The 20384-nt window shown below is 42.5% G+C and overlaps 1 protein-coding gene across 3 annotated transcripts; it reads right to left on the reverse strand.

Moving 5' to 3' along the window:
- Positions 1–951: 951 nt before the first annotated feature.
- Positions 952–18002, reverse strand: FAM168B (family with sequence similarity 168 member B; the record flags this gene model as incomplete). Of its 3 annotated transcripts, none has more annotated exons than XM_080689555.1 (5): positions 952–1064; positions 2530–2707; positions 2804–2946; positions 8364–8447; positions 17933–18002. In XM_080689555.1, the coding sequence occupies 5 exons, from the start codon at positions 18000–18002 to the stop codon at positions 952–954; spliced, it is 588 nt and encodes a 195-aa protein (XP_080545681.1). The 3 variants fall into 3 exon arrangements, with proteins under 3 accessions (XP_080545681.1, XP_080545680.1, XP_080545682.1); XM_080689554.1 differs by having other exon boundaries at positions 2530–2728; XM_080689556.1 differs by having other exon boundaries at positions 2804–2966; positions 8324–8447.
- Positions 18003–20384: the final 2382 nt, after the last annotated feature.

The following is a 20384-nucleotide window of genomic DNA, read 5'->3' on the forward strand; positions in this document are numbered from 1 at the left end:
ACATCCCTAACAGGAAACCCACATCAACCCCAAAGGGCTGAAGAATCATCTAAGGTATTTCAGATGCTCTATGAACAAATTCACTGTAACACTTACAACTTGAAGACTTTGCATACATCACACAGTGCATTAGTGGTAACAGTTGTAAAATATGTTTCCATTCCTTTGGATTTTGCATATGATGGTTTTGCATCAGTCACTGCAGGTAGATTGAGCAAGCTTTGTTTTTGTGTTTGTTTTTTTTAAAACATGCATTCAACTAGATATGATTCAGAATAGATTATTAATACTCCCTTTTTATCATTACAGTTAGCTAAAAAATTGCCAGGCAGTCCACAAAACAGGATATGCTTTAAGACCAACCCAGAGTTAGCTGGAGACCAACGACGCTGGGACCTGCTGGGCCGGGACATAGTCGTGTTTAGCTAAGTGTTGAGAGCATTAAGAAGAAAGTCCTGGTTGGAGGCACAAGGCCTGCAGCACCAGCTGTGGAACCTCAATGATGTGACTGCACAGCTCCATCCTCAAACCTGGGGGAAAAAGATGCAGTCACACAAAGCTCTTCTGATGCTACTGCTAATAACGTTAAGAGGAGGTCTGCTGGGGCTGTAAAGGGCCCTGGCAAAGCTGGGAGCTGGTTCCCCTCTCAGTTTTAGCTGAAACCCTATCTCCTGCAACAAGCAGAAGGGGGACACAAGTATATTCCAGGTAAGGGTCAGGATGTAGAATTTAAACAGTAAACACTCAATGGTGTTCTTTTTATCTTCTACTTTGTGGAGTCCAAATAAGGACAAAACATTAACACAACACAATGCTCTCAGATGGAGCGCAAGGTGCACTTTTTCCTTAGTGCTTAAACAGGAGGTGGTGTTGCCACTCTCCATAGGGAAAGGCATGTAGGCCAGGGCCTAGTCAGCCTTCGCCGGCTACTTACATTTATTTGCAGGGTGATCACCACTGAGGGGGCACATAGCTGTAGGTGGGTGTTCCCGGGGCCCGGTATGTGGGCACAGTGACTGGGTGAGGGGCGACAGGAGTTGGGGAGTGGGCAGTCAGCAAGGTACCTGGAACAAAGAACAGCACATCACACACAGGCAGGCCTACATGCTGTGTGTGCCAACTTCTCCAACACAGTTAGGAGAGCTGTGGGCCTAGTCTCTGCATGAGGAGGGAATGAGGCACCTCGGGAGATGGCAAGGCCAGAGCTCTGATCTGATGATCCCAAGAGCCAATTAAGTTTGAACAGAGCGGACTCACACTGATGTTTGTAAAAGGCTTCGTGTTGTCTGCTGTTCGGTTTTTAAAATGACATTAACCAAGGAAGGATAGACTAGTACATTTAGGTGAGGCATTTAGGAGCCATCAAATTCACAGACACAGAACACAGACTGTCAGCTGACAGACCTAGGGGTTAGGAGGAAAGGAAAATTTTGTTCAATGGGCACGAGCGTTTCAAATATGCAGGATAAAAAGCAATGTGAATACACTGAACATTACTGAACTACACACTGGAAAATAGTTAAGATGGTTAAAAAGAAAAAAAATGTTCTCTAAGAACATTAGGAGAAATATATTTTTCCTACAACACCAGAAACTCAGGGGCCACCTGAGCTTGAGGCCAAGCCCCCCTCAAACCCAGCATCTACACTCTGTAGCCTTAGGCATGTAGCTTCTGTTGATACCAATCTTCTTTGCCTTAACAGACAAGGGAAACAAAACAACAACAAAAAATAGGGATTCTGAGCAGAAACATTCAATGTCCCGGAACGCCTTTCTCTCTGACACAATCTTGTACTGACGTGGGGCACGAGGAAAGTGGCATCCCAGACACGGGCAGTCAAGTGGCTCTTGTGTGGGCCTGACCTGTGGCCACATTTATCCAAAAACTGAGGGCACCCTAATCTCTAGTCATTAGATCAAGCTCCAGGGCTTCCATATGTTCACAGAGACAGGCCACCCTAGCTAAGAGACTCATCTCTCCATGTTTAGTTTCCTGACTTAGAAGAGGCCTGGGGAAATAAAGCAGATAAATATCTAAGACTTTCTATAACTAGATGTCACTTCTATTAACACAAGACAGCTTTCCTAGATTCAGGAAACTGCCTCTTATCGCAACACATCTACACAGCTCACCTGGAACGTGGTAACCCCATTCTCTAGTCATACTCGCTAGCAGAGTTAGTGTGGTGTAGGGTAGCATGTGGCCACTCTTCATCCCTACTGCCAAATGCACTGCCTAGCTCACCAACAAACATCAGATGCAGAGTGCTGTTCAGGCCACCCACAGAGAGGTCACACTCCATTCATTCTACACCCTACTCTATTACCTCTCAACTAAAAGGAAAAAGGGAAGGAAGGGAGGGGAGGTGAAGACCAAGAATACTTACTGCTCCTTTGCCAAAGAATTACATGTCCTTCCATACAGCTGCAGTTGTGAAGACCAGAGCCAAGTTAGAGTATTCACAGGCTCTCCCTATCCCAGCTCTCATGTCACCACACACAAAAGACATACCAGGAACAAAGACTCACCTGCTGACATGGCCATAGTGGTCCCAGCAACCATGCCCATGGTGACCCCATTGCCTCTAGGAGGAGGTAAGGGAGCAGGGTACACCGTCGCCGGCATGCCATTGGGCTGCACCACTGTTGTGTGGTGGATGACATGAGGGGGTGCTGCATACAGTGGCTGGGTGTAGTATGTGCCTTGCTGTGGGGAGAAGAGAGACAACTGCCTCAGGGTTCCACAGCTGTGGGAACCTGAGGGAACTGGTTCTTCCCCCATGCAGGGCATACCCACGCATACCTGTGCATATGGACTCTGCTGGGGGTAGGCACTTCGCACGGGGTACACGGCAGTCTGGTAGGGGTTGGGGGAAGAGGAGTATGGTGGCACAGCCCCACTGGTAGGGGAACAGGACACTTTGTAAGGTGTGCCGGGAGTATAACCTGGAACAAAGAAGCAATGCCTGAGTTCACATAGGACCACACCAAGCACAGAGGAAAAAGGATGGGTTTGTGCCCATGAACATCAGTCAAGATCTGACACCTCCAAAGCCTGACTCTCCTTCACTGGTACCTGGCTCTACTTAGCTTTGTGTGCAACTGGGGTAGGGGTAAGAGCCTGTCAGGGGGAAGAATTCTAAAGAGCAATGCTGTCACCAATGAACAAGAAATTAAACACCTCTCCTGTCCTGCCAGAGTATAAATGTGTATGGCCTTCCTCACACTCATAAATGTGTATCTTTTAATCGTACAATAAATTTCTACAAATCCCATCTTAAAGAAATAAGCACATATACACAAAGACTTAACTGTACGCACACTCATCTCAGTGTTATTACAGCAAAAACAAAAGGAGAAGCTTGTCAAACACCAGGAACTGGCTAAATGCCCTGGTAAAAGAATTTCAGGATCAAGCACACAGTCTTTTGTCTCCACCTAAAATGACCACGTAGCAGATCAATGGAAGAAAAAAGTATTTAGAAGCTTATCAAGCTGAAATGAAAAATGACTTAGCAGACTCACGAAAGCTGCACTCAGCCAGCAGTGAGGGTGGAGCCCACTTGGCACTAGGCAAGCACCTCTCAAGGGGCCTGAGAACTGCCGGCCACCAACTTGTTTCCAGAAGCTGGCTGCCTGGCTCCCTCCAGATGCTCCACCCCAACAGGACGGGCCTCTGGACAGTTGTGCTCACAGAAGCTTGCTTTATCTGTCCCAAAGCTGGAGAGGGGCCAAATGTCCACCAGCAGACAAGCAGATACATACTGGTTCGTGTGTACATCCATATCACAAATACTACTCTACAACCAAAAGAACAAATGGCTGAAACACACAATGCTGATGAGTCTCAAAATAATTATGTAACAAAGAAGCAGAAGCAGTGTGTGCTATATGCCTCCAACAGGAAACTCTAGGAAAGACAAACAGAATTCACAGAGGTAGGAAACCCATCAATGAAGGTCGGGGGGGGGGGGCACAAAAGTACAGTCACTGGACTACAGTGGCGATAAAAAGCCCTGTACAACTGTCCAAACACACCACACTGCACAATGAAAAGGCCGGGCTTACATGTGATTCTACCTCTGCACAGTGGTTTCTAAAATGTCCACCATGGCAGTCACAATCCTGTTGGTGCAAATGTGAGATGTAGAATGTTCACACACCATCTGTGGGAGTGTCACAAAATATGCCTCAAGCCACAAACACACTTATCACACACCACTCAGCAACTCCAACCTAACACACTCCCTCTACAAAAACGTGGACACAGATCCATAATGGGACATGTTAAACACGTTTACCAGTTTAATCCTAAAATGAAAAATAACCCAATGTTTATTAACAACTGAAAGGACAGATCTGTAGAAACATTGCTCAGAAATCAGAAGGAAAGCGGGGAGTGGTGGTGCCAGAGTACTTGGGAGGCTGAAACAGGAGGATTGGAGATTCGCATACAGCTGCAGCTACTTAAGTGAGTCCTTCTACAACTTAGTTAGACCCTGTTACAAATAAAGAATAAAAAATAGAGCTGGGGGTATGGGCTGCAAAAAAAAAAAAAGGAAAGAAAAAGAAAATCAGAAGGAAAATCATGAATGAATCTCAAAATACGCCAAGCTTCTCAAAGAAGCCATATCTGAACAGCACACCCAGAACAATCCCAAATTTAATTGACAAATGTATTCCTAGTGACAGAAATGGGAAAGAGGAGAGAAGGGGAAAAAAAAAAGTGCTCCATGGTTTTTTTTTTTTTTTTTTTTTTGGTGACAGTTTCACAAAAATGTGCAACTCACTGGGTACAGTGGTGTATCCCTAAAATCCCACCCAGTGACTTGGGAAGCTGAGGCTGGAAGACTCCAAGTTAGAGGATAGCTTCAACAACAAAGTGAGACCCTGTCTCAAAATAAAAAGGGCAGAAACGTCAACTCAGTGATATGAGCTCCTTTGGGTTCAATCCCCAGTACCCCCCCCAAAAAAAACAAAGAATGTACAATTTAAAAAAGTGAAATGAATACAAAAAATTATTTTTTGCCTTAAGATATCACTCTTAGCAATGTTTTTATTATCTCATATGAAAAACTTACTACAAAGAACTAATGATTTCAGATCATGGTTGCATACACCAGTTGCAGGTGCTTGTGGCTATAAGCAGGACAAAAAAAGGCCTGAATGTGCCCAGTGCCCTAGCCTGCCCCCTTACATGGTTGCCTAATCATGACCTTGGGCTGGAATCCTCCAGTAATACTGGCAAAGGATGGATCCATTCAACATACAAATGCCAAGAGTGAGGTTAAACAGCTTTCCCAAGAATGAAAGGGTCAGGAGTTAAGCCACACCTAGCTTACAGTCCAAGCTCTGATTCCAAAAATGGATGGCTACTCTGGCCGCCTGTGTATGCAAACTATTACATTTGTTCAGAACAACAAAATGCATGACACCTTCCCTACTTCAGTTCTGAGTGATAGAACCCTTTAGCAGAAGATGCAATGATTCATCAGAGTTTAGGGCTAGGAAACAAACAACATTAGAATCACAAAGCACCCCAGAGACTGGATGCCACACACAAAGCACCTATACCACAGACCAACGTTTGCCTACAAATCTGGTGGCAAGAGAAGCCCAAAGTAGATTTTTAAAAAGTGACAGGAATGGAGAAAACTTTTCAACTTTTTTTTTTTTTTTGCAGTACATGGGGTGGAACCCAGGGGCATTCCTACCTCCAAGCTACACTCCCGCCAATTTTTTTTTTTTTTTTTTTTTTTGCGGGTCTGGGGATGGAACCCAGAGGCATTTGACCTCCGAGCTACACCCCGTGCCCTATTTTTTACTCTTTATTTTGAAACAGGGTCTCACTAAGTTGCGGAGGGCCTCACTAAGTAGCTGAGGCTGTCCGCGAACCGCGATCCTACGGTCTCAGCCTCCTGAATGCTGGGATTATAAGCATGCACCACCAAGCCCGGCCTGGCCCCATTTTTTTTATTCTTTATTTTGAAACAGGGTCTCACTGAGTTGCAAGGGGCCTCACTAAATAGCTGAGGCTGTCTGCAAACTGCAATCCAGCTTCAACTTTTAAAAATAGTGATAACTTTGGTTTGCTCATCAGAAAAGTGAGATTAAAATATTTAAAACATGACAACATTCCAAGAACCCAGAAAAAGATAAGGGTACCATATGGCGAGACTCAGATCAGGTGGCCAAAAGCACGGTGGGACAATGACAGGACCTTCAAAATGTCTTATTTTTCCATTCATCAATTTTACATAGCAATCATTATTCCTAGCTTCTAAGCAAGCAAGCAAGCAAACAAACAAAAAACAACCTATGAAATCTGGCACTGGCAACCAAGAACTACCTGGTATCCATCAGTGGCTGTCCCTTCAATAAGGCAGGCCCTTTGGACAGTTTAGCTCCTACCCGCCCATCCTAGGTTCTGGGTTAGAGGATCCATGTGAGGCTTGGTTTTCCTGAGGGAGAAGGTGGTGACACCTGTCCTGCAGGCACCCCTGACAAGGATGGCAATGCTGCACAACAGCACCAATCTCTAAAACCAGCCCTTTTCTATAGGAAAGGGCAAGAACATATGTGGCTGGTTTGAAATAAACCTGAGGCTCTTTTTGTAAAATGAGAAATTGGAAGTTTTTAGCACAGCTTCACAGAAACTTGTGTTCTGAAAGTTTTTAGCACAGCTTCACAGAAACTTGTGTTCTATAGAAAAACAAAAAAACAAAACAAAACTAGAACAAGTGAGCTAGTCTAGTACCTGGGAGGCGGAGATAAGAGAATTGCAGGTTCAAAATTAGCCTCAGCAATTTAGCAAGATTCTCAGTAATTAGGTAAGACTGTTTCCAAATAAAAAATAAAATAGGGTGGTATAGCTTGGAGGCTATATCATGTCATGTATTATCTCAAGGGTTGTTTAAAAAAAAAGCGGGGCTAGCGGGGTGTGGTGGTGCACACGTGTAATCCCAGCATTTGAGAGTCTGAGACAGGAGGATCGCGGTTCACGGCCAGTCTCAGCTACTTAGTGAGGTCCTTGCAACTCAGTGAGATCCTGTTTCAAAATAATAAAAAATAGGACTGAAGGTATCACTTGTAGATAGAATGCCCCTGGGTTCCATCCTCAATACTGCAAAAAAGAAAAAACAAAAGGCTAAACAATGTGCAATAGTTTACAAAAGGAAATGGGTGGTGGGCACCATCCAAGCACCAGTTAGTAATAGTATATGAGAACTATGGGCCCCAGGGAAGGGATACCCAATAATAGCTTCAAAGACGGACACAAAGGAAAGGTTGAGTCCAATCAGGACAGAAATGTGTGGAAAAAGCTAGGCAGAGCACAAAAGAACATCTTGGGAGAAAAAAATAGTCCACTGTGGCAAAGAATTGAGACTGAAAGTAAAGACTCTTGGCTTAACTGTGACAGTGATGGGAAACTAAAACATCAACTAGGAACACTGATTTGGTTTAGTGAGCAACACCACGAACCTGGGAGCAGAAGACCAAGTTACAGCTTTCTCTGGTACGAGCCAAGGGCTGAAGAGAGGTGGTCATAATGGAAACACAAGGGAAGAAGAGATGGACATAGGGTGGAATGCGAAGGCAGAATTCTGAGTCACAAAACAAAAAGAATCCTGGGGAAGGGCATCACCGTTATCTTCTCTTTTGTCAAAATGAACAGTGTGAGGCTAGTATTCAAAAGGACAGAGAACTACCTGAAAGGCCCAGCCACGGTTGCCTCCCATGGAGGACAAACAGAGCCCTCCTGTCAAAGCACAGGCCTTGCGAAGTCCTACCTGAGTAAATAAAGCCAGAAAGGAACACCACAGACTACAGGCTCAGGCGGAAATCTCACTAAATAAACAATTCTTACAAGATTCCGACCCCAAACAATTCTGCTTTCAATTGTAACAGTGATTTCAAAAATGTAAAAATAGTCTCATGTCTCTTACAAAAATAAGATTTTCTTTTAAAATATAACTAAAGTGGGCTGGAGTGTAGCTCAGTGGTGTAGTGCTTCCCTAACATGTACCAAACCTGAATTTTATCCCTAGCACCACAAAAAGGGAGTGGGGGACTTACAAAAATAGCCAAAATACCATGGAGAAATCAATGGTAAGATGTTTTCAGTTTCTAGCAGTCAATGCTACTGCATGAACAGATTGTGACACAAGGTGATGAAGATGTGTGCTGAGGAGAACCTGAAAATGAGGTCCGTGAAGAATTCAGGTTTTACTAACTCACCAACAGGCTAATGTTATGAGCTGAGAAATCCACTCAACCTCCAGTCCTGATTCCACCCCCTCTTCTCAAAGCTCACTCCCTTCACCTCCTCCAGCTGTGTGAGATGCTCGTCACCTGGCACGTACCTGTTTGGAAGGTAGGATTCGCTCCAGGGTACATGTTGGGAGAATAGGCAGGAGCTGCTGCAGCATAGCCCATGGGGAAGCCAGCTAAAAAAAAAAAACACACACACACAGCACAGTGTGAGGCATCATTGAGTGACGAGGTGATCTAATGCCCATGCTCCAGCAAATCCATCGTTATTACCGAACACACACTGAACTACAACCAAACGGCATTCCAGGCACCCAACAATATGTCTCTGGGTTCTCAGAATTTTGACATCTTACAATCATATCTTTAAGCCTAGATTAAATGCTTACCACTTTTACACTGGGAAAAATTTAGTGGAAACCGTGAGAAGTGTTAACAGCTATGTTAAGGGAGCTCAATGGTGAGCACATGTGAGAAGTCCTGAGTTCAATCCCTAGCACCAAAATGAGTAAAAATAGCTAAATTATAATAAAAAAATTAAAAACATAAGCTCTAGTCAGGAAACCTCCAACACTTGTGGCAATTCCAGACCAGACTCTAATCATTACTCAGCAAGAGTAACATTGCACAGGGTACAAAAGAACCAAGATGTGCTCAGACCCAAGAGCCTTGCTGCTACCATGAGGAGTAAAACACGCCTAAAGGCTATATATTCCAACTGACTCCAAAGACATAATAGCTATTACAGCATATTTTCCTTTAAAACTATTATTTTTGTTGTTGTTGTTTTTCTTGAGCACTATTTAAAACTTCTAAATTCATTTCAGATTTGTTCATAATCTAAAGTCTAAACCATAGCCACTAATAATTCCTAACATGAACACAAAAGAAGCATCAAATAAGACATTCAGTGTTCCAGTCTGAATCCACCCATCCCACATTCAACAGTAGAGGAATCCTGCCTGGCCCTCCTTGGCCCAGGGCCCAGGATACCCTCCTCCCCATAGGCCTGACCCCAATACACAGTACAGGAGACGTCATCACTCAGGTGAGAGCTGGGGCCTTAAAACCCTTCTTTATACCTGGACACAAAGCTACCAAGGAAACCCAGGCTCATTAGCCTTAACACCTTTCACAACTACTTATGAGAAGCTGTAATTTATTCCTCTCTTCCCTTACTTATAAAGGAAGTTCAAAGAGAATAACCAGTCTTCAAAAGAACTGGCTGAGAAGGCCTGAGAAGAATAACTGGACTGGGACGTTTAAGACAGTTTCATGACCCCTGAATAAACTTGCTAAGGAAATCTCAAGGTTAGAAGAAAACTAGGTACAGGCAATAGTGATCTGGGTGGACTTCCAAAGGACAAGTCTGTGGGTTGTGTGGCTGTATTAGGGTTAGGAATGTGCCCACCAAGGCTCAGCTGAAAATTCAGAGGGGAAACAATAGACTCAAGGCTCTCATCTCCTCAGAAGACAAGTCCACTGAAAGATTAATAATTTAAATGGATTTACTGGGTGGTAATTTAGGCAGGCAGGGCATGACTAGAGGAGGTAAATCACTGGGAGCATGGCCTTAGCTGTATCTGTCCCTGGCTGCTTCTTGTTACTCACTCAGCTTCTAGCCCCCGTGACCAAGTGTGGTTTTTCTCCATCATGCACCTTGCTGCCATGATCTGTGCCTCAGAGGAGTCCAACCACAGACTATGACCTTTGTAACCTCTGAGACCCAGAAGCCCAAAATACCTTTCCTCTTCTAAGTTGTGCTTGTCAAGTATTTTGAACAGAACAGCAGAAAAGCTGACTAAAACAGGTGGTTTTTGTTTTTCCTTATAGATTTCTTTTTTTGTGTGTGGCATTAGGAACTGAACCCAGAAGCATTCTGCCTGAGCTCACCTCCAGCCCTATATTAATTCTGAAACAGGGTCTTATTAGGTTGATGACAGTCTCACTACTTGTTAGGGTAGTTCCTGAACCTGCGATCCTCCTGTCTCAGCTTCCCGAGTACTGGGATTACAGGCATTTGGCATCACATCTGGCTCTTTTTTTATTCATTTTGCCTGTAATCCTAGGGATGAAGATTGAGACAGGCAGATGGCAAATTTGAGGTTAACCTGGGCCACTCAGCCCAGGCTAATATAACACATTAGTATTATATAATAATATCATGTTAATAGTAATATAACTATATCATCCTCCTCCTCCTCCTCATCATCATGATGATGAAAAGGCTGGGGAGCCAGCTGTAATAGCACCTGCTTATCATCCTAGTACTTGGGAGGCTGAGATAGGAGGATCACAGGTTCACAGCTAGCCTTAGCAACTTAGTAGCGCTCCCTCCCCTGCACTTAGTGAGATTGTTTCAAAAAAAGAAAGAAAACAAAAACAAAAACACAGAAGGGGGGGATCAGGGAATGTAGCTAAGAGGTAGAAAGACCTTGGCTTCAAAACAAAATACAAAAACAAAATGGCTAGAGATGGAGCTCAGTGGTAAAACGCCCCTAGTTCAATCCCCAATATCAATACAAACCACAAAAACCAAAAAACCCAATAAAATCTCAATCAGATAAAACAACTAAAAATCAGAAACAGACAACTAAAACTGCAAACTACAAATATACTGATAACATTTCTCATATCAGATTAGCAAAAACCCCCAAACTGGACAATACCTTGTCAGCAAGACTGTGAGAAAAAAAACACTCTTACTTAACAGGACAAAAGGGGAAGCCGAGTATGGAAGTGAACTCAGCAGCACCTTAAAAACTGCAAATGTACATACTCAGGAGGCTTAGGCAGAAAGAGCATGAGTTTAAGCCCAAAATGGGCAAAACAGCACGACTCTGCTTCAAACACATAAACAAGAAAAATTGCACATACATTTACTCCTGACCCTGCAAACCCAACCTCTAGGACTCTACCTTGAGAGTGACCTCCATAAGGCCATTCACTCTGCAGCACTGTTTAAACTGCAGGCACTTTAAACAATCCTAACATCCATCATCAATAAGAAACTGGCTGAATAAATTTAGCAAAGTCCCTCAACATGGAGGATTGTGCAGCAATGCCATGTTAAAGGAAGCAAACCTCTGTGAAACAATGAGAGTGACTCCAAGAACACATGAAGTAGACGAAACAAAGTGAACACTACCACCGTCATCTCTTTTCCAAAAAGAACCCGTCATTCAGCAATGAAGAAGTATGTGGGCCCTGAGCAGCATACTTGCCTAACAGACCTCTTCCAACTGCAGTCCTTGCCTGTGGGCACCCCAACAGGCAGGCTCAGATTAGGCACCCCAGTCGGAGGCTCTCCCTACCCAATTCTGCTTCTTCCCCTTTAACTTTCCATATGTCAAAATGTAAAAAATGTAGTGAGACTCAGTCTCTTAGTCAGACTCAAAAATACATATGCTCTTAACTCTGTTCTGAGGTCCACTGCTTTCTGCATACCAAAGGAGAAAGTAGAATACCTAAGCTTAGTGGGACTGCGGCACTTGTCAAATTTCAGCACAGCAAGAGGATGAGTACAGGTTTTCCAGACAGAAAGTCATGGTTGAAGAACATAAGAAATAAACGTGGGTTTAGTAGTCTTACAGGGCTGCCGTGATAAAATTGGACCTTTGAGCATAGTGGTGTACACCTGTAATCTCAGCCTGATCAATTCAAGAGACCCAAACTCAAAATATGAAAAGCAGGAGATGTAGCTAAGAGGTAGAGAGCATGCCAAGAATGTGAGGCCCTGAGTTCAATTCCTGGTACAGCAAATCAATCAATCAATCAATCAATCAAATCCAAACAACAACAACAACAACAACAACAACAACAACAACAAAAACCCAGTTGAAGTCCCCTTTAAGATATGTCAAATTCTAAAGCTACTCCAGAAGAAGGCTAAAGAAAAACATAACAAAACAAAAGTCACAGCCGGGCCTGGTGGCGCACGCTTGTAATCCCCGCGCTTGGGAGGCGGAGACAGGAGGATCGTGCAGGTTCGAAGCCAGCCGCGTGCGCTGGTTTAGGAGACCCTGTTTCCAAATAAAAATATAAAATAGGCCTGGGAGTGTAGCCCGAAGGTAGATGGGCTTCCAGGAACCCCAGTACCACCAAAAAAAAAACAAAAATCACTAAAATGTGTAACACATTTTCCTATGGAGAGACAGGCTTTGTAGCCCAGCACCCCAAGAGGAGGACCAAAGTAAGCCTGAGCCTTGCCCAAACTGAAACACATCTAAACTCAGTTCCTGGGTAGATTAAGATGATCAGTCAAGCTGGGCACAGTGGTGCACACCTATAATCCTTCCAAGTATGGGAATTATAGGCATACGCCACTGTGCCTGGCTTTGACCAGGCACAGTAACTTTTGTGTTACACATCTGTGACAACCAAAGAAAAGTCCTACGCAGGCCAGGACCACATGACTGAAAAAGACAAACTGAGTTACAACAGGAAAAGATTCACAGGTGATCCAGAGACCAGTCAGACAACAAAGCCTCCAAAGTTTCTGAGTAGTAAACTGAAAAAAGCAAGATAGAGGAAACCCAAAGACTTGAATAGATACATGGGTTTTGTAGCAAACAGGAGCACAATTAGCAGGATTACTGAATTGGGAGCAGATCAGCAGATCTGTATTTAGGCCCACAGAAGAAACAAAGAAAACACAAAAAGGTGCATTTATGCACTTGTCAGTGGAGTCCAAGGAAAGCAGAGAAAGGAGGGAAAAAAATATCTGTAGAGCTACTGTTACCAGTGAAAGAAATCAATCCAGAGTCAAGAAGGTCTCTACACACTAAGCAAGATGAAAAACAAAATCAAACCTAGTCCTGTCACAGTGTAAACAAAGATATTTAAAAAGCAAGAGGGGCACAGTGTGGGAGGGGAAAGACAGAAAAGACAATTTCAAAGAAGCAAAAATTATTCTGACAGAAACAAGATGATAATACAATTACATCTTCAAAGTCTGAGAGAAAGTTAACTGTCAACCTAAAAATCTGTATTAAAAAAAAGTAGGAGGGGGCTCTGAAAAGATGTCATATCAGATTCCTGGAATCTGCCTATGACCTTATTTGGAATATGACTAAGGCTTTTGAGATGAGGCCATCCTGGTCTGCCCAGGGGGTCACAATCCAATGATAAGTCTCATTATAAAATATAAACACGAGGAGCAAGGTGACCATGGGGACATAAATGGGTGACATGGCCACCAGGCTACAGTCAGGGATGGCTGACAGCAGCAAAAACTACAAGAGACAAGTAGTTGATTTTTCCTATATCCTCAAAGGAACTCAACTCTGTCCACACCTTAACTTTAGACTTCTGGTTTTCAAGACTACAGAGAGAATACATTTTTTTGCTATAGTAACTACTGAAAATAAATACACTCAATAAAAACATACCCAAGTGGAAGTAAAATAAAGACAATGTCGCAAAAAAACAAATCTCTCATTAATTTTGATTTAATGAGAGATTAAAAAGAGGGGAGGAGCTCCACACAACTAGAGTTGTTCAGATAAAAGCAATGGCCAAGACAGAAAAATGTCAATAGAAAAAGCAATGAAGGACACCTAATGTGAATTGGCATAGACAGCTGCTGACCATACAAAATAAAAACCATGTCTCAAGGTATGGCAACAATAACACAAAAGGAGAAAAGGGAGGGTATAAAATGTTATTTTTGGCTTTGTTATGATTATATATAACACTGGGATTAGTTGTTACCTATCTGTATAAGTAGAAAATTGATGAAGGATACAGTTCCATTGAAGCTATGTGTACGTATAGAAGCCATCAGCTCCAATCTCAATACTGCATATAGGGAAGGGGTGGAGTCTAATTGGGAAGCTCACCAAGTGCCGTGTGCATGTATGTTCCTATTACTCTCAACTCTATTATGATTGCAACACACCAATAAAAGAAAACTAAAACAATACTGGTACATGCATATAATCTGGTCAATTTCACCCCCATCTCCTTCTTATACTTAACCAATCTCCCATTTTCGTGAGATTTTCCTCTCTCCCCCTTTCTTTTTTCTCTCTAGCTTTCACATGAGAAAAACATAGGGCTTCTGACTTTCTGGGTCTGGCTTATTTCACTTAACACAAGTTCCATCCATTTTCCTGCAAATGATGTATTTTTGTTCTTTATGGCTGAATAAAACTCTGCTGTGCATTTATGTCACAAAAATGTTGTCTTTATAGTAACCATAGTAAAATAATTTTAAAAGAAATAGGAGGAATTAAGTAACAACAAAAAAAAAATAGTTAGCTGGGTATGGTGGTACACTCTTAAAATCCCAGTACTTGGGAGGCTGAGACAGGAGGATCACAGGTTTGAGCACATCTCAGCCTCTCACCAACCTAGTGAGACTCTGCTTCAAAACAGGGCTGGGAGTGTAGCTTGGAGGTAAAATACTCTTGGGTTCAATCCCCAATGAGCAAGTGTGCGCATGCGCGCGTGCGCGCGCGCGCACACACACACACACACACACACACACACACACACACACACCTTTGGTTAATCCAAAAGGAGGGAAAGAAAAAAAAAACATCAAAAACAGGTGTTATCAATGAGAAAACGGTATATTACTGATACCATTATATCAGTAATTAAAATTACTGATACAAAGCATTTTCTAGGAAGAGTTCCCTCTTTTCCATTAAATGTAAATAAAAAGAATAGCAATATAAGCCAGGTACAATGGCACATCCCATAACCACAACTACTTGGGAGGCTGAGACAGTAGAATCACAGGTAGGAGGACAGCCTCAGCAACTCAGCAAATCCTTTCAAATAAGCCAGGCATGGTGGCACATACTTGTAATCCCAGCATTTGGGAAGATGAGAGAAGAGGATCATAGTTTGCAGCCAGCTTCAGCTACTTAGGCCCTTTGCAACTCAGTGAGACCTTGTTTCAAAATAAAGAATAAAAAATAGGGCTGTGGGTACAGTTCCAAGGTAGAATCCCCCTGGATTCTGCTGCCAGTACCAAAAAATAAAAATAAATAAAAAGAAACTGGGAGTATACAGAATGCCCATGGGTCAATCCCCACTAACGCCCGCCCCTCAAAAAAAAGAATGGTAAGAGACCAGCCTCTATTTGTCAAGGAGAGCATAAAATGGCACAAAAGTACCTTCTGTTCTCCAGGTTTGCCAGCTCTTGGTACTGAAGTCATAGTGCTCCAAGCACATCATCCCACAAGCTGGACACCCCTCCCAGGTTTAGAAAACCAAGGAATGTTTAGTTTTCTGCACAGAGACCTCACCAGTATAGTTTTATAAGTCAGGGAAACTTAAAAAAATACCAAAACCAAGAAAATAGGTAGAAAAGTATAATGAAACAGTAAGAAAAATATATGAAAGGAACCCAATTTAAAATCACTTTAAAGTTAATTCACACTGAGTATTGTCAAAGGTAGTGTTTGAGACACCTGGGTAGTTGGACAATCCACAAAACCCAATACTTTTTTGCCAATCTCTTTCTTCCCTTCTCGCTCTCTCTTTCACATGGTATAGGGGACTGAATCCAGAGTTACTCCACAACTAAGCTACAAAGAGCTGTCTTCAAACTTTGCGATTGTCTTGTCTTAGCCTCCCAAGTACTGGGATTAACAGGTGTGTGCCACCATGCCCAGCTCAACCCCTGCCTTTAACCAACCAAAGGGCAGGAATAAAATGCACACATTTCAGCATCCACCGACTTGTACAGACTGGTATTTATTAGAGACAATAATTTACTTTATATCAATACCACCTTGTAATGCTGATACCAAAGACTTCTGGCTATGTCCCTGGTACCAGATTCACCCAGAACAATATTTAACATTTTGTTTAAGCTAGTGTTGGTACTTTACTTATTTATTTGCAGTACTAGGGATGGAACCCAGAAGCATTCTACCTCCGAGCTACACCCCCAGCCCTATTTTTTATTCTTTATTTTGAAACAGGGTCTCACTGAGTTGCAAAGGCCTCAATGAGTAGCTGAGGCTGTCCGGGAACCACGATCCTCCTGTTTCAGCCTTCCAAATGCTGGGATTACAAGCGTGCACCACCAGACTGGGCTTAGTGTTGGTGTTTTAAAAACACAATGTCTCATCACTAAATTCTGCCACTCCTTCCTTCTAATCTTTCTATTTAGTCCTGTTGGAGTGATTGTTACTGTCCTCACATTTCTTGGCCAGTCTCCACACTCCCCCTTACACTGTGTTCTGGTGCTCACTTTAGCAAAGTTCTGCCTGCAAATTAATCTAAATTTTGTCCAATTGCCTTTTTCTTGATGTTCCAACTGGTTCCCTCTACCCCCCACATCTTGTTTCTCTCTCTTGTTTTTTTCTTTCTTTTCTACAGGCAATTATTCTAAACATATCTGTGTGACATGGCTTCTATCAGCACTGTCATTACTGGTGACTTTTACCTAATGGGTAACACCCCGTGTTTTATAATAATTCTGTATGTGAGCAGCAAGAATTTTGTCTGTAGGAGGATCATGCAACCTGGGTTGAGGACAAGGCCTCCCCAGTAGTTCACTGCCATCAGCTGATCCAGGGAAAATGCAACCAGGTGACTATGTTTGTTAAGTTTCTCAACTTCTGGATCCCCTAGGAAGAACAAGCAATGCAAACTGGAGCCCCCAAAACAGCTCCACTTTTTAGGAAATATTGTCTTCTTCTCAAAGCCCATGCAGACAGGTTCTGCATGGGGCCTGTGAGTGGATGTGTTAGCCTGCTTCTTTGCTGGGAGGACCATGCTCTAGAGATGAGATTGACTTATGAGAGCCCACCCTTCTCTGTGTCTCAAAAGGTCCCCAGCCTCAATCTTATCTAGGCGTGGGCTGTGATAATCTACAAACAACACATGCCCTAAGTCAGACACACATTCGCTTAAGGGCCCAATGAGATGAGGCTTCTGTCACTTTCATACTTGGCACCAAATACTTCTTGTCCCTCCTGCAAGTTTAGGCATATGTTCATAAAATGTTTTCAATTTTCTAAGAGTTTTATAGCAACAAGGTTTAGGGTTTATCTCTTCGACCATATTATCAAAACTCACAAAGAAATGGTAAGTTACTCCATGTTCAAAGTTAGCAATTAGAACCATTTGCTGTTTTTGACCAACCATTTCCTATTTTTTTCAATTTTTGCTTCATGGCCTCCCCCACAGCCCATGTTTGACTACCTGACTCCACTAAGGGTGAAGAATATGGTTCAGGCTTAAGTTAGTCAATAGGATCCTCTCCCTCCCCAGAAAGTTGTGTGAAATGAGGATAATCCCCAGGATGGGTCTGAATAGGAACAATCAGATCCTTGGGACTTTCTTAGAGGGCAGAGATAAAGTGAGGCGCTGTCTGAGAGGCTGAACCACAGGGGCAGGAGCAGGCCAACAATGAGGAAGTGGGGCTGAGACCAAGACCAGATGCTGAGAACCCAGATCCTGGTCCCAACTGCTCAAACCACCAAATCAGGCTTTGACCTGAAAGCCAGTCCAGTCTTTCAATTTTAAAAAAAAAATTCTATTTCTATCTTCATTGTCTTGAGCTGGGTTGTCTATTATGGTGTGTGTGTGTGTGTGTGTGTGTGTGTGTGTGTGTGTGTGTGTGTGTGTGTGTGTTTCTGACAAAGGAATATAACAAGTGTTCAAAGTTGAATAATAAAAACAAAATTCTCCTTACCTGGATAACCAATTCCTTTGGCATTTGCATATGGGACCCCAGAAGATCCAGGGCTATAAACAGGATTCATGATTTCAAAAACTGAAAGAAGAAAAAAAACAACTTTGATTTAGACTTTTCTCCAGCATCAGTCCCACGAGAGTTGAAAAAGCTTTCCTTTGGCCCACTATAGCACAATGTATTTCATGCTACTCAATTCTACAAATAACCTGGATGGCCTTGTAACAAGAATAGCTAAGTAATCTAAGATATATTCAAATGGCGAAAAAGTATAGAGGTGCTCTTTTAAGAGGGTTCAAAGGAAACAAGGGTGTAGCTCAGTGTTGGATCACTTGCCTAGTACACACTAGTCCTTGGGTTTGATCCCTAGCACTGTGAAAAGAAAATAAATAAGAGGGAGAGGTGCCAAAACATAAGATGGATAAAATGTTAGGTGAAAAGTGTAGGTACAATATTGTATTATGCAGTATCACCCCAACTTACATCTACTTGGGTATGCACACCTCTAGCACAAACAGAAATAAGTCCTGGAAGGAAGGAAGGGCATAAAAATTATCAAGAATTATTACCTCTAGATGAGGCAGGTTAGTGCTATTTTCTTGTATTTTAAAGAATAACGTGTTAGGTTTTTTTTTCCTTTAAAAAAAAAAAGACAGCCGGGCATGGTGGCGCACACTTGTAATCCCCACACTTGGGAGGCGGAGACAGGAGGATCGGGCAGATTTGAAGCCAGCCGTGCTGGCTTAAGAGACCCTGTTTCCAAATATAAAAAGGTATTAAAAAAATAGGTCTGGGAGTGTAGCCCGGAGGTAGAAGGGCTTCTAGGAACCCCAATACCACAAAAAATAAAGAAAGAAATACATAAATAAAAAATAAAATAAAAACAGCCACAGCTCAGTCATTTAGTAACTTACTCAATATTCTATCATTCACTAATCTTTTTCCCTGAAAAGTTCAAGAATGTCCATAGCTATAATTTTACCTTTTCCCCAACCAAAGTAAAATTTCAGTATCTGTAGCAAGCTCTTCTGAATTTTATCACTTAGTGTATTCTTTTGTGTGTGTGCATGTGGGGGTGGGGGCATTGGGATTGAACCCAGGGTAGCTTTACCACTAAACTACATCTCAGCCTTTTTATTTTGAAATAGGTTCTTATTAAGTTATCACACATTGGCCTTGAAACTGCAATCCACCTGCCTCAACTTCTTAAGTACTTGAATTATAAGTATGTGTCACTGTGCTTGGCTACCTAGTATTTTGGGGGGGGGGGGTGCTGGAGATCAAACCTAGGGCCATTATTTCTATCCAGAGCTACATCCCGAGCTGACACCAATTCATCTTTAAATTTTTTTTTGAAATAAGGTCTTGCTAAATTGCTGAGGCAAGCCTTGAACCTGCAATATTCCTCTCTCAGTCTCCCAAATACTGGGATTACAAGCATGTGACATCATGCCCAGCTTACCTAGTTTCTTCTTAAAGTGTGGGTTTTACTCCTCATTTGGTAAATCACTCTGATTTATGTAGATGAAAGGGTCAAGGTAAGTAATCTTTAAGATAAAAACTGTGTGTGGGGAAGGGGCAAATGGGAACTCTGTACTTTTTGCTCAATTTTGCTGTGAACTTAAAATCATTTTTTTCTTTTTTAGGTGGGAATGAAACCCAGGGGTGTTCTACCTCTGAGCTGCACCCTCAGCCCTATTTTTTTATTCTTTATTTTGAAACAGGTCTAAGTTGCAGAGAGCCTCACTAAGTAGCTGAGGCTGGCCATGAGCCTGCAATTCTCCTGTCTCAGCCTCCCAAATGCTGAAATTACAAGCATGCGCCGCCATGCCCGGCTTAAAATCTTATTATCTTTTTGGACGGAGTTTTACTGTTACCCAGGCTGGTCACAAATTCCTGGGCTCAAGTGATCTTCCTGCCTCAGACTCAAGTAGCTGTGTGTACAGGTGAGTGCCATGGTACCTGGCTAAACATCTATTTTTTAAAACCCAGCTGGAGAGGGGGCACTCACCTATAATCCCAGTACTTGGTAGCCTGAGATAGAAGCTTCACAGGTTCAAAGCCAGCTTGGGTAACTTAGCGAGACCCTGTCTCAAAATAAAAACAGCTAAAGATGTAGCTCAGTGGTAGAACACTACTGTGTTCAATTCCCACTACCATCAAAAGAGAAGAAATTCCACATTAATGTACACTAATTTATTTATTGTCTTCATTCTCCACATACCTGATAATAATATAGCCCTACTGTGTTCAATTCCCAGTACCATCAAAAGAGAAGAAATTCCACATTAATGTACACTAATTTATTTATTGTCTTCATTCTCCACATACCTGATAATAATATAGCGCTACACATCAGAGAACATGCACTTTGGGTTGTTTCCTGAGGTAACTCCAATACCAATAACACTGAGTGTAATATAGGTGCAACCATCTGTTCACTTTTTAAAAT

Source organism: Muscardinus avellanarius (genome assembly GCF_963383645.1).
Source record: "Muscardinus avellanarius genome assembly, chromosome: 2".
NCBI classification, from domain to species: domain Eukaryota; kingdom Metazoa; phylum Chordata; class Mammalia; order Rodentia; family Gliridae; genus Muscardinus; species Muscardinus avellanarius.